At 35.2% G+C, this 15763-nt stretch overlaps 1 protein-coding gene across 1 annotated transcript in view; it reads right to left on the reverse strand.

The window, feature by feature from the left end:
• Positions 1 to 12972, reverse strand: part of LOC133521832 (uncharacterized) — a 158962-nt gene extending 145990 nt beyond the window's left edge. Inside the window, exon 1 of the mRNA XM_061856919.1 lies at positions 12664 to 12972. Within this exon, the coding sequence (XP_061712903.1) occupies positions 12664 to 12736 (73 nt within the window). The 5' untranslated portion in view covers positions 12737 to 12972. The remainder of the gene's footprint in view (positions 1 to 12663) is intronic.
• Between the last annotated feature and the right edge of the window lie 2791 nt (positions 12973 to 15763).

Genomic DNA, 15763 nt, shown 5'->3' on the forward strand with positions numbered 1-15763 from the left:
CCTGAATGCGGGCGGCCGATCGTTCTACATCACCCAAACGTGATATATTCGGTTAACAATTACATACATTTGAAATTTAATACCATTATGATACTTTTTGTTGCTTTTCAAACGACAATGCTTCAGACACGTGATAAATACGGAAGCTGCTCTGCATAAAAGAAACAAAGGCTATTGTTTAAGAGCAATTCCTAGCTGAGCAACTTTTCAAATCTCGAATTTTTGAAGCTATGTTTCTGTCGCGCTGCGGTGGGCGGGAGCGGGAGCTATCTAAGTGTGAGTGCGCACACACAGACGCGAGACGTGAGCGCTCACTCATTGCGCGCCGTTGCGTCGACATGTCGACGTCGCCCGCGAGCCGGACGGAATTCATCCTGCGCTGCCCGAAGCAAGTTGTTTTTGGTCTCATATCACAGATCTCATATTTTGATCACATAATATTGTTTTTCATTTTTATATTATACTGTGTCTATTAATTACCATATAGGTAAAAACTGCAAAAAAGAATGATGTCCCTGCTTCGGTCGTCGTCGTACAGTAAAGTGCAAAAATATGTATCGAAAGAATCTTCTCATAAATATGGTACTACGCTCTTATTACACTGGTATAAGATGCTATGAGACATATTTTTGAGTAAGATGTGTACACCCATATTTTTACACTTGACTGTACCTATCCGTGACAGTAAGTTGGGTGTGATCATGGTGTGTTGTGAAATTTTGTAAGTAGGTATAAATATATGGTTAAACTACAATCTATTTAACTTGTAGTACGATGGGGCTAAACTTGGGTCGCCTTATTGAAGAACGTATCGCAATGACAATCTGAGTAAAGTATGTTGGGGTAATGCCGGACAATTTTGGGACCAATTGAGAGAACTCGTGAAAAAACGTTTTTTCAAGATCTCAGCACATGATAGATTCTTGAAGCACGGAGCAAATCGTTAAATAATAACCGTAGATTCGGCCTGAATTTTGGTAATCTTCAATATAGAACGGTTTCAGTTTTGTACCTGTGTAAAGATGAGACATACTTTTTTTTAAGGTAACGAGTGTTTTGCCATCAAGGGAGAACATAGGATGGTGAAAAAAAGTTGCTTCTAATGGAAAGAGAATAAGATATCACAAAAAAATAGGTCCGGTTTCTACCCTTCTCGAATGTATATAAATTGCAGCCACCAATTACAAACTTAAAAGTTGTCATCGAAAGTTTTTAATTGGTATTTTTTAATCCGATCTTAACCCTGATACAAAAATTGGTAAAATTGTGGCTCTCAAACTTTGATACCTATGTCAGAAGGAAATTGTGGCTCTCAAACTTTGATACCTAATATAAGGCTATTAGATATGTAAGCAATGTGCTAAGAAACCTCTTATTGTAAGGTTTACCCGAAGTAATAAAATAAGAAAAACGACTAAAATAATAGATAGGTTTCGAAGTTTTGACAATTTAAGATCTTGTGAACTGTACAGGTTTAGTGAAAGTGTAAATGTATTGTTTATTGAAAGGAATGTACTGGAAGATATTACGTGCTTAAGTAGGAGGGAAAAAGCGAAGCCCTATCTCTATTTTGTATCCGAAACTAGTTATGTATGTATGCGTGCACATCTACATATGCATCTGTATGTGTAGGTACTTTATTGCAAAAAATTGCTCATTTGCTATCTATTTTACTCGATTTTGTTATAAAATTCAACATGTATCATCATCCCTATACAATATAAATACTCTTTAATGCACACCTCAATAAAAGAAAACAATACAAAAGAAAACAGAAACATAAGCACAGGTAAACAACATGCGGTCTTATCGCTAAAATGCGATCTCTTCCAGGCTACCTTTGAGTTGCGGAAATTAAAAAAATGACATTGTCCGTAAGTAGGTGTACACACATACACATACAATATACATACATACAAAATAGACTCCCAAAATCTCTTCCTTTTGATTTACCGTCGCGTTGGTAGTGGTACTGGATAAAAATAATGGTACGAAAGTGTGATCAAGAAAACAATAAATGTGATAATTAAGTAGGTCAGTAGGTAAATTGAAGAAAATTTAAAGTTTGACAATCACTGCTGTTTTTTAAATAGGTAAATATCGGGTTGTTTCTCTCGGATCTTTACCTGGAAGGGTCAAGATCGGATATCGGTCTGCAGCAGTCCTAGGTCTGTTTTGATTGGATAGTTATATAAAAAATATCGAAAAAGAAATTATACATTAAAACAAAAACAGTTTCGTCACAATACGTAAAATAAATTACAGGGCGAAGATCGGATAGAAGAAAAAAATTGCGAAAATATCTTGCTCCCTGTGATTGCGCATAGCACAAGCCCGACGCCCTGAGCGACGCGGGGACACTGGCAGTCGAGGCGCAATGAAATGGCATCTTACACAATGTTGCCAACATTAAAAAAATAAAGCCAAATTAAGGAGACATGAATGTCCTACGTTCTTCAAACGCATCCGGTATTTACCCAACACCTACCTTAATCGTTGAACCGCCGCATTTCAAAATGGCCCTTATTTTGATATCGGCTAGCCGTATTGTAATACGGTGGATTATACAATACGACTGCGATACTTATATATAAATCCCCTCGTTAATGTAATTTCATTTTTGCTATCTAGTGGCAAACATCAAAGTAGTTATCTTTTACTTGTGACGCACAAGTGTGAGCAATGTAAAATACTATAAGTATTTCTAAAAAAAATTGCCTTGTTTATTGTGATTATACGTAGTAAAAGAAATTGTGATTAATTGATTATTAAATTCGCAAAATGCTGTCGTTTTATTTAAAATAATGAAATAATTAGACCAGTTCCGATAGTACCGGGAAATCCCTGTTCCTATTTCCACCAGTACCGAAAATCCCGGTTCTTTAAAACAGTACCGGTTCTGCAATCCCTAATAAGGATGTTATGCCCATCACTAATCCTTCTGTGTACGTATATTTATAAACTGTCTCCGCCTCCAATTCGTGCGATAAGGACAACTGCAGCTCGGACTAAAATTCACTCGCAAAAAACTCAAAAATCGACGTTTCGCTCTCGACTGTTTCCTCCTCCAAAACGCAACTAATCATTATGAAATTTTGGAAATTGCAAGAGGAAGAAATAATCTATGCCGCTATGTTTTGATTTTTTGGATATTTATTGTCATATTTGTATACTGTGCCTTTTTTTACAGCCAATTCAATTGAGCCGTTTTTGCGATTTTTGAGGCGCTGTAAGTTTCTTCAAAATAAAATAATCCAAAAAAGCAAAACATAGCGGCACAGATATTGATGATATTGATCTTATTTGAAAAAATCATTGCTCTAGGTTCAAAATCCAGGGAGGAAATAGTCGAGAGCGTTTGTATGGAAAAATCACCACTAGGAATTCCTCTTAACAGATGTATAACAAAACCATACAACCAGAACCAACCAAGACCAAAATTACCTCAGAAAACTTCAACTATATCTACTGTTATTTTCACGTACAACAACGGTAATATTTTTTTTAAATGTCGAAATTTTAGTAATGTCGGCAGGACATGAACCCGCAATCTCTGCAATTCGTGTACCTATTCAACGTAAAAAAAGTAGTTAAGCTTATCATAATAGTCAGTTACGAACTAGTTGAAGGCTGGGCGTAAAATAGGAAAAAAAATTAATATAGAACTAGTTTTTGTTCCAAAACTCGGCTGCCTTGTACAGTTAGTATCGAAAGTAGCGGATCAAACTACACATAGTACATATCAATTATCTTAACAATATAAGATATCTCAATTTATGATTAGATGGTGACATGTAGTTTTGAGCGTGAACTGCAGAGATTTATTCCAGAGAGGCAGATAATATTTTTGCGTTGACTGTACTGAAATAGAGATAAAAAGTAGTATATATACTGCAATTTATATCGGTTACATTGCCCGGAAAAAATATTACTACGAAGTGAGAATTCTGACCTAAATAACTAGTAAAAAAAAAACAAAAACTGTAAAAAGCTTATACGTAACGATAAAAAGGTGTGTGGAAATATAAAACGGGACATAAAAACCAAAACGTTAAGGGTTGAGGAACTGGGCCCCCGAGGGTAGTAAAATTTCAAACCAATTCCAATGCCAAAACCATTACCAACAGCCTGTTTACATATTTTAATGTCAATTTCGTTACTTATTTTGCATAAAGTTGGTCAAATTTGTTGGTTAATAATAAATTATTATCTACTTTTCAAAGAGATATATAGAGTTTTTAGTATAAATACTTCTTTTTTATCTTGAATTTTATAGCTTAAAACTATTAGTGCAAAAATGATTATGTATAGGTACAGTCAAGGTATTAAATATCGGCACAGACAAAGTGCCAAAAATATGTATACACGCTCTTTTTGCCTCTACACTAAGATAGTGTGTACATAGTTTTGGCACTTTGTCCGTATCGATATTTGATACCTTTACTGTACTTCATTGCCAATTTTTTAAATATTTCCTCAGTATTTGTATACATTGTATAAGACATTTTTTTCCCTAACGGATTCATAACATAGATATATACGGAGGTATTATAATGACTAGCTTAAATCTAAAATAGGCCCTTGAGGTACCAAGTAGGTACCAAGGATACTGGCGGCATTTCCTCGTTGTATCGCAATGCTGATACGTTGTGGAGGAAGCCGCCAGCTCTTTGGTCATCAGTTACGTCAACCAGATGCTTCGCGCTTTCTGCAAAAAACTTGTGCGCACTGGGATTCCATGGACCTTTTGTATTATAAATAAAAAATAAATATTATTATAGGACATTATTACACAAATTGACTAAGTCCCACAGTAAGCTCAACCTTGTGTTTAGGGTACTTAGGCAACGATATATATGATGTATAAATATTTATAAATACTTCAATTCATAGAAAACACCCATGACTCAGGAACAAATATCCATGCTCATCACACGAATAAATGCCTTACCAGGTATTGAACCCGGGACCATCGGCTTCATAGGCAGGGTCACTACCCACTAGGCCAGACCGGTCGTCAAAATTTATTGTTTTTGAGCTCCAGATATTATAACTAATTACAACGATATGTAACTGCGTCGGAATATCGGGATAATAATAATACCTCGGACGATATACGTATAATTATTGAAGTTTTAAATGTCTTTTAATTAAAAACTCACAAAATTCTAATCTTAAAAAATAACACTTGGCATAATTCGAATATTTACAAATAAATTAATTTAAATTAAGGATCGTTTTTTAAAAAATGTGACATATGTTTCATTCGATTATATTTTATTCAAAAATAAAAGAACTTGATTTTTTAAACAATTATGGCCTAAAGGAAGAAATGGATAATTTTACGCTTCCGGCAGGACTTGTACCCGCAAACTCTGTAATCCGTGCATTGCTCTTAACCAATTGAGCTACCTCACTTTACTTTGAGTAATCCTTTTTCGGTAGATGTCGCTTTACGCCACCCCAATGGTCTGTATATATAAGTGAAGGAATGGAAATATTGGCGAGGTTCTTGTACGGTTCCGTAGCTCAATTGGCTACTTGACAGTTTTTGTAAATAATGTAAATCGATCTTGATTTTCCTGAGGATCAAATGTCTATATAGAGCTTATGGCATTTAAGCAACACAAAGGTCAGAAATAAGAGTTAAAGTCTGACGCTCGCACTCGACGATTGAAACGCCTCTAACAAAATGATATTATAATGTGACGTCACATTACATTAGTCTGTCCTAAATGTATGGAAGATCAAGTAAATTGCTATTTTGACCCTGAAATATTACGTTTATGTATATAGTTGTCATACAATTTATTTTTTAATAAAATGTAAGAAATCTTAATGGTACTATTTTCTTTTTGCAAGTCGAAAATATATAAATATTTTTTAAATTTTGGGAGCCTTCTATTTTTTTATCTCAATATGTCTTTTAAATTTCCCTTTTTATAATGCATGGCTCATTTTATATCCATTTTGCTAAATTTTGTTATAACATTGAACATGTGTCAAGTACCCAATTGGTTAAGAGCAATGCACGGATTGCAAATTTTACGGGTTCAAGTCTTGCTGGAAGCATAAATTTTTTTTTTTTTCCTTTAATATACAATTTTGTTGTATCGCTCGCAGACATATCTGCGAATCAAAAATTATTTATGGTCTGTATTCGAGTCCTTCTAGCTAAGAGTACTTGATGGCATAGGGTATTTTCTAGCAGTTGTTTTTCTGCAAAGGTCACCCAACTTCAATGTGAAAAAGCTCTAAACACACACACATCTCCCGAACACTTAAATTCCTCACCTACACTAAACTAACCTCTAAAGCTCTAAAGCCAATCACACATCTCTCGAACACTTAAATTCCTCACCTACACTAAACTAACATCTAAAGCTCTAAAGCCAATCACACATCTCTCGAACACTTAAATTCCTCACCTACACTAAACTAACATCTAATCAAGCTTCGACTGAGAAGCAGTCAAGACTACAAAGAACGTCCAATTGTCACACAAAAGTCCTTTGTGTTACTTGTATTGTGTAATGTCTATGCCCATTCGTTACGCTATTGTTAAACTTGGACAGTTCGAAGGAAGTAGTAATTGGATGAATTGCTTTGAAGTGATATTCATGAATTCATGATAATTATAGATCCAGGTTGTACCTACTACCATTACTTACATTCGTGATTGTATTACTATTGTAACTGACCATTCAGTTTAAAATATTTAGTTTGATGATTAGTAACGAACACATCCGTGGCAGCCTTGGAATTCGTGACGTAGCGGATAAGCTGCAGGAAAGTCGCCTCCGATGGTATGGCCATATAAGCCGCAGACCAGTAGACTACGTCGGAAATAGATGGCTCAACCTCACTGTCCAAGGCCCTAGATCACGCGGCCGCGGTAGGCCTAAGAAGCGCTGGCTGGAGGCCGTGAGAGCGGACATGGTGGAGAGCAATCTCACATCTGAGGATGCCGAAGATCGGGCAAAGTGGAGAAGATTAAGTAGGAAAGCGGACCCTGGCGCTAGGCCGGGAAAACGCTAGGTTGAAGGAAGGAAGGATGATTAGTATCGAATAAAAATAAGTTTTTGGCAATAATTTAATTTTTGGTACAAGTTTTTATCGCTGACTGTTCTTTTCTTTCCACATGCAACTAATACTCATCGAGACATTTCTAAAAACCCCTAACGCAATTAGGTTGCGTTGTTTTATCACAGAGTTCCAATGGCCACCTCCTGTCTCCATCATCAGATCAGCTCGATGGTACCATAATATTGCATTGTCACCCGACTTACATATGTATGCAAATTTGCAGCCTCATCGGAAACCGGGAAGTGGGCAAATTTAACTTGCAAGATTTGACCCGTACATACATAGGTACATTGCAAGTTAATGAAAAGCTTGTAATTATTAAACCATTTTTAAAACCAGTCTTATAAAAAATAAGATAAAAATATGTTTATTGCACAAGAAAGGACACAGAAAAAGTATACATCGGTTGTTTTTAAGAGTTGGTGCATAACTAGATTGACAACAGAGTTTCCAGGAGTCCCCGCACTAGGCTAGGCCTGTATCGCGGGAGACCAGAAGTACATATAAATGTCATGCAAGTCAACGAAAAACGAAAATTTATTTTTATATAATAAATATGACATTCAGGTTTATACCTAAGTTGATACATGCAGTTTTCAGTTTTTAACTATTTATCTAATGCTTCATTCTTTATAGCTTCGGTTCTATACTAATCTTTTAGTCAAGTTCATTTTATATAATTAATAAAGTTAATGTTAAACAATTCTTAGGAGTAATGTCTCAGTTTCGCTATAATCAAGTGACAACAACCAGTTGAGGAGTAACCTTTTGGCTACATGCACAGTGCAATTAATTAATTCGCTCTGAAACTTTACGGCCATGTTGTAAATCGAAGAGCAGAGGAAGTCGCCAAAACGTCTCCCAAAAGCAGTGTTAACCCTCGGAACAGGCAACTTGAATACGCGTTTAGATAGTAATTTCGAATAATATTCGGATTTAGCAGCGCGTTTATGAATCGAGAGACAGACTTTATGTATGTAAAGCTGGCGGACTGTCAGTACTTTAGCTTCCTGGTAGAGGCTGTTTGTCGGATATCTGAAGGGCTTTTTGAGCATTACCTTTAAGACCGAACGTTGGGCTCTTTCAGCCATTAAGATTGACGTCTTTGCAGCACTGCCCCATACTCCAATGGCGTATGTAATTAGAGACTGACATAGAGAGATGTATGTATTTTTTAAAAGGCTCATGTTCGCGGAATGTCGAAGTTTCTTAAATATATACATCGTTTTCCTAATCCTATTGGAGAGACAGTTGATATGGGATTTGAAATTTAAGTTTTCGTCTATAACTAGGCCAAGATATTTGATAGAGTTGGAACGACATATGACTTCACAAGAACATGCTAAGTTACTGACATTGTTGCAATTATGAATTTTGATTAGATTTGTAGAATTAGTGGGACTGGAAGCGGCAGATTTATGAAAACACAAGAATTTAGTCTTTTTACTATTTAAGGTCAGTAGGTTATCTCGAAACCAACAAGCGGCGTTACTCATACCCTTTTCTGCTGCAGCAAAAGCACTCTCCCAAGTATCGCCTTTAAAAAGAATCACTGTGTCATCGGCATAGCAGATTATTTCAGCTTGGGGGAGGGAAATTTTATGAATATCGTTAATGTAGATTAAGAATAGTGTAGGCCCAAGCACGCTCCCCTGCGGGACCCCGAAATCAACTTTATCCAGACCGCTGCTGTGGCAATCCACTTTAACCAGTTGACTTCTTTCTGATAGATAACTATCGAACCAGGCCAGGGACACGCCCCGAATCCCCATTTTCTCAAGCTTTTTAAGAAGTATTGGTCTAGACACAGTGTCAAAAGCCTTGGCCAGGTCCAAGAAAACGCCGATACAATTTATGTTATTATCCAGGTTTGAAGATATTTCATTGACCAAGAGTGAGATTGCATCTTCAGTGGACCTGTGTGCCCTAAAGCCAAATTGTCTCTCCGAAAGCACTCCGCTCCTTTCAAGGAATTTTACGAGTCTGATATTGACTAGTTTCTCCAGCATCTTCGAAAGAACACTAAGTAGGGATATAGGTCTATAGTTGCTAGGTTCGTTCTTAGCTCCATCCTTATATACAGGGGTGATAGATGCTATCTTCCACTGCTCTGGGAATTGACCTGAACCTAAACTTAGGTTATAGATATGCGTTAATGGTTGCAATATTAAGTGACCAACAGACTTTATCAGGTCGCTGCCCATACCATCTAGGCCCGGTGCACTATTTGTTTTGAGCTGCGAAATGATATTCTTGATTTCGCTGGCATTTGTCGGATGCATGAAGAAGGATTCGGAAGGACTTTCTCCTATGTTGACTTTGGCAGCTAAAGTCCCCTCAGATTCCCCAGTTTGAGCAAAGATTTTATCTGCAAGCTTTTTTCCTGCCGACGAGAAGACGTGGTTGCACTTATCCAAAGACTGTTTGGGGTCACTAGGGTCAACTAGGTCCGGGTGTTGAGTCGGTTTCTTTGGAATGTTGCATATATTTCTTATCGTACTCCATAACCTCTTGGGGTCCTTGTTGTGGGTCAAGAGAAGGCTTTGTTCATATTCGTGTTTTAGCTTTCTTAGAAGGTTGTTAAAGTAATTTTTGTACCGGTTGTAAGTTACTTTTGAAAATTCGTCATTTGGATTTTGCCTGGCCTTTAGGTGTAATCTGTCTCGATGCCGAGCACATCGAAGCAGCCCTGGCGTCATCCATGGTTTTAACGTAAACTTTTTTCTACTAAGAATAACTTCCCGCGTGTTATTTTCAACTACAGATTTGAAGGTTGTCATAAATAATTCAAGGGCCAGATTCGTATCGTCAGCTACTAAAACCGGCTTCTAAAAAAAAAAATTATAAATAAATAAATACAGGCTGTTTATTTAGTCAGCTGCAATAATATACGGAGTACTATGGGAATATAAATACTATGGAACCAACCATGAAACCAAAAAAAAAAATTACTCTCCCATACAAAATGTCAAGGTCAGACAGCCAAAATGTATGAAACAACCAATTTTTTGTGGTGATTTCGGGGTTGGTCTCATTGTAAAAGTTGCTCAGTATGACCTATATATTCACACCGTAAATTATTGCAGGTGACTAAATAAACATTATAAGGATATTCTTACACAATTTGACTAAATCCCACGGTAATCCCAACAAGGCTTGTGTTGTGAGTACTCACACAACGATATATATTATATTATATACAAATACTTAAATACATGACTCAGGAACTAATATCTGTGCTCATCAGACAAATACATGCCCTTTCTGGGATTCGAATCCAGGACTGTCAGCTTCATAGAGGCAGGCTGGTCGTCAAAATGTAACTACCATGCAAACCATAGGATCGAATAGATTGACCCTTCATTCATCAAAATCAGCTTAGTGGTTATAGCGCGTTGGTGTACTTACCTTCCAAAACGACTAAAATCATAATTATACCCGGAGTCAGGTTGTAAAATATGAAATATATCTCATTATCATCAAATTAGTGACATACATAACTATAATACAAGAAATAAAGGAAAACTTGCAGTGCGGCGGCTACGATTGGCAAAAGTTAGGAAGTCATTTGTAGGACAATCGATTCATTTTTACAACAAAATACCTAGTTACATAACAGATTTACCATACCATATGTTTAAAAGAGTTATAAAAACCAATTTAACTAAGAAAGCCTACTATAAAGTATCAGATTATTTAACAGATAAAAATGTGTGGGAAGATTGTGATGTGACATTGTAACGTAAAGAGTAGATACTAAATATGTATAAGTGTTAATTACTACATACTGATAAGTAACAATAATGTACATTGACGGACATAAGTGTATCTTGTATACCTATATGGGAAAAAAATAAAATAAAATAAAAAAATAAAATTAGGCGATCAATCTTACAGAATATAATTTATATTTATTAAAATTATAAATGTTACGATATAAATTACAAAGTTAATCAAATGACTTTAGCATCTTAGTATAGTATATAGTAGTAGTTTGTTATGTTTTATCAAAAAATGAAAAATTGTAGAAATATGTTATACATACGGGTGGCCGAAACCAGTCATTTAACTAAAACAAAACCTATCATCATGAACACATTTCCCTTTCACTTTGATGCACAATGGTCATTTTACGGAAATTTCATTCCCCTGGCCATACCTATTCCCAAATTCCCAGGAGATGCCGCTTTATTAGCATCTCATATTTGGTGACTGTATAAACCGTAAAAAGTTCTATCTACAACTATAACTGAGCAATAGCTGAGCCGAATGTCCTGGGAATTTGCGAATATGTATCACCAGGGAAATGAGATTGCTAGAGAATAACCTAAATAACCCACCGCAAATGTTTGTTAAACTTATCAATATATCCGCAGTAATAAAAATAACGATGTGTTTTTGGATGCTCCTGTCTTATCATTTTTTCGTAGAAATAGTCGTTTGTCAAAACTAACTTACAGTATGGTTAATCAGTGCAAAAGCAGCTGACACATTGAAGTTACAATTTTACGGTACGATATGTACTGCACTGCAATATTTCAGTAGACAATTTCGTAAAGGGAGTTAATCTGAGTGATGCAGTGAAAATACCTTAACGGTGCTGATTTATATTAATGAGCATTTTAAGTAGTAATTTTTTCGTGCAATTTGGTTCAAAATATCGTATTCAATAAAAAATTCCAAAAGTTCTATATTTTCGGTAATACTTATCATTATTGATTGAAATAGCAGTAAAAAAGAGGATTCATAAAAAATTAAAGTATTTCGAATACATCTCCGTAAATGTGCCAATGAGAATAACTATAAACCATTTATTTATTTCTGTGAGATCAATAAAAATGTATGTTGTAAATAAATAAATATAGGACATTCATAAACAGATTGACTAAGTCTCACGGTAAGGTCAAGGCTTGTGTTGTGGGTACTGCGACATACAAATACACTATTGCATAAAAAACACCCATGACTCAGGAACAAATATCTGTGCTCATCACACAAATAAATGCCCTCACCGGGATTCGAACCCAGGACCATCGGCTCGTCTAATAAAATAATGTTAACTTTTACTCCTAAAACAATTCTTTATGGTAACTTTCATCAACTATAACATTTTATAATTTATATTTATTGTCCTCGTAGTCTTACCCTCAAATATTATGGAAACACCGAAAATTCATAATACATAGAATAAATGCACAGTATTATTAACGATACCGTACCTCATTTAATTTGGGTCTAGCTAAATATTTTCCCTTCTAATAAATAACATCCGCATCCTTGATTCCAAACTTATTCATGAACAAACATTCCTGTACAGTCAGCGTCAAATACTTAGTAGCAGTCAAAGTAGCCTAATAGTTCGGTACACCATACTAAATATATGGTGTACCGAACTATTTGGCTACTTTGGTTGCTACAAACTATTTGACGCTGACTGTACGATCTAATTTGAATTCGATTGAACAACACGTGTTCGCAATATCGGAGACAAATAATGTCTTTGCAGCTTGCTTGAGGCTCCTTTGTTCAACTATCACATGATCGAGCATGCCAACTGAAACTACAATACATACTGACCCATTTTGGCCGGATTTGCTACGACCACCATCACCGCTACCAAGCACAAAAACACACAAATGTTCCACTGCATTTTTAAATTAACACTTTGTATTTAGTTCACACGTTACATTTTCAATTTATCGTAGCGGCTACGATCACGGCGGCTACGGGAGCTACAGCGTAGCGCGTGACGACCGGTCACCGCTACGCAGCCCAGACGACTGAGCGCTGGGGCCACGGTATGCTATGACTTGATATTATTGATTCTTTTAATGTTATTTTTGGAGTTTTTACTGTATTATAATGAGTTATTGTTTACTTTTTATATTTTTTATATTACTATTATAAAATTTATAACGTTCTTATGGAATATATTGATTGTTACGTACTTATTTTAAAGTGCACAATATATAATTTTGTGTAAACTTTTATTTAAAGTGGTAATCCCTGAATTTGGAGTTAATGTTGTTTTATACCATTGTAGCTTCTGAATATAATGAACTTGCTTTTTAATACCCGGTAATTCCTGGAAGACAAAACATAATTATATTAAAAATAATGTGCTTTTTATTTAGATTTATTTATTTCACCTATGGAGTGCTTTTATCAGCTTAGGTTAACGGAGTAAAAAAAAAATAACATACACAACAGAATTACAATTCATGCATGTTGCAAATTATCGAAATAATTTTAATTTATAATATTAATATCGCTTAGCTAGGGATATATATATGCATGTTTCTGTCCGATCTGTCCGACATATGGGACTGCCGGAAAATATGTGAAAATATACCGGGTGAGGCCTGTAACAGGAGTAAAAAAAATAACTGTTGGCTGTGCTCTGTGCTCCTCCAATCGACCAACATTTGTTCAGCGACTTTTAAAAATAACTTAATCGTGGTTTGATTTTTTTATTTATTTTTTGAGAAACAAACAGTTATGAAACATAAATAACAGTGCTGATCATTATAATAGAACTTAACCTGAACTTTCCTTAAGTTACTTAATGATTCTTCTAAGATACAATATATTGCGAATTTAGTTATGTTTAAAGCGTGACAAGCAATGTTAATTACACAAATGGCAGCACACATTGAAGACGTGATTTAATTTGTATGAGAAATAGGATGTATAGTCTTCCTAATTTTAATAGTAAATTTCAATGCAAGTGTGCAAAGTGTGTCATTATTAACGAGTCCAGTGGGGCTAAGATAGTCGGCTGTTTATCATTTGTCACTATGCCTGTCACGTTCTAACAAGTATGAAAGCGCGAAAGTGACGGGCGTAGTGACAAGTGATAAAAATAGAACCATGCTGCCACCGCAGTCTGAGATATCGTATGAGCCGAAGGCGAATAAAAGACGGGACTAGTAAATAATGACACTTGCACACGCACATTGAACGACGTTTTTTAATACATTTGTTTTAAAAAAACAATTAAACAAATATTTGTTACGTGAGTATTACACTTACAGACCTTACAGTTACAAATTTTCCCTTGAACTTGAATGTTATTGTCAGGGGTCGGACAAAAAGTGCGCATGACGTAAAAATTACGTAATCTTGCACACAGGATGATGTTTGAGTTTGTATTTAAACTTCCGTGTGACATGTAGTAACAAAGTAGTATTAATGAAGTAACAAAATAATCGTAAATAAATCCATGGAATTAATAATACAGGTGGTATGGTGATGTAGTGAATAAAATAAATTTCACGAAACTTGTTACCTATAATTATTATTATTATCAATTATTTCATGTTTAGTTGTCTCCAAATGTCTTTTAATATTGCTTACCTTCGTTGGTATATCTTGATTACAGCAAGAGCAGTATACGTGTTTGTCACGTACCTCCAAAAACGGAAAATTGCCACAATATTCGAGTAAAGATGACATTTTAGAGCGTTTTCTTATACATTAGTAAATATAAATTTTAGCTAAATATAATCGTGAAGATACAATAGCTAAACAATAACGAAATCAATTTTTCGTTCATCTGATTGACAATGTGTCAGTCAAAAACGTACTTACTCATTTCAAGTGGCGATATCGTTTAATAAAGAGGTTGATAAATGATAAGTGATAATTGTTTATGAAAATCAAAAATACTATTTGAAATCATCCTATAAGTGGTTTGACGTCAACCGCACTCTTTGTACGACCCCTGGTTATTGTTAATTCAGCACTATACACTACGTTCAACTATGATTTACATTACAAAAATTTATCACAACAACTAGATTCATACAAAACACTCTCACAGTTACGATTTATAGTTGAATTACAAGGCTCGGAACCGGTTTTTTCTGCATACAAAAAATACCGGTATTATTACGTTCTTTTTCGTTCTTTGGTTTATTATTTCATTTTTAATAGGACTATCAAATAATGCGAAGTTGTTACCTAAAAACATGATCCAGTCCTACGTAAAGAGTATAAAATAATGAAAAATATTGGGCTATTTTGGGATTTAAAAATAAACCGGTTCCGAGCCCTGTTGCATTATTTCGATACAACTAAATGTTAAGTGAAAATATACTGAATATAGCGGGCGCCGGTTTTACTTTTTATTTTTTTCTGTTAAAGACAGCCAACATGGCAATGATACATTCATTCAACAACAGTAAAAAATTTCTTTTAGTGAATTATTGTATTATATTTATATAACATTATATTTGTGCAATAACAATTTTTATTTTATTTATATCGTGTAATTATATTTTTTGGACGTAATAAACGTTTGGTGGCAAAATAAAAGAATATATAAAGTTTTTGGACATCCAAACTCTTTCGTGTGGACGTATGGATTACGGTCAGAAATAAATTTAAAACAGTTGAAAAAATAAAAAGCACTAGTTCGCAAAACCCACTTTGCGAACGCAAAACAGCTACGTAAAGTAGCACTTTTTGAGCAGCTGTATTAGAAAAGTTATTAAACGAGAAGTGCTTATGTTATTTTCTCGTGTTACAGGCCCCACCCTGTATTACGATAGACGTGTATGCTGACGAATCTCCTTCCTAAACATGGTCGGCAACGCGTATGTGTTACTAGACTGAGTTACGAGCGTAGCTAATTAACGTTGAAGTCACTAGACGTTCAGTTGGAACGCTCACCACA

This window comes from Cydia pomonella, chromosome 10 (genome assembly GCF_033807575.1).
Source record: "Cydia pomonella isolate Wapato2018A chromosome 10, ilCydPomo1, whole genome shotgun sequence".
NCBI lineage: Eukaryota > Metazoa > Arthropoda > Insecta > Lepidoptera > Tortricidae > Cydia > Cydia pomonella.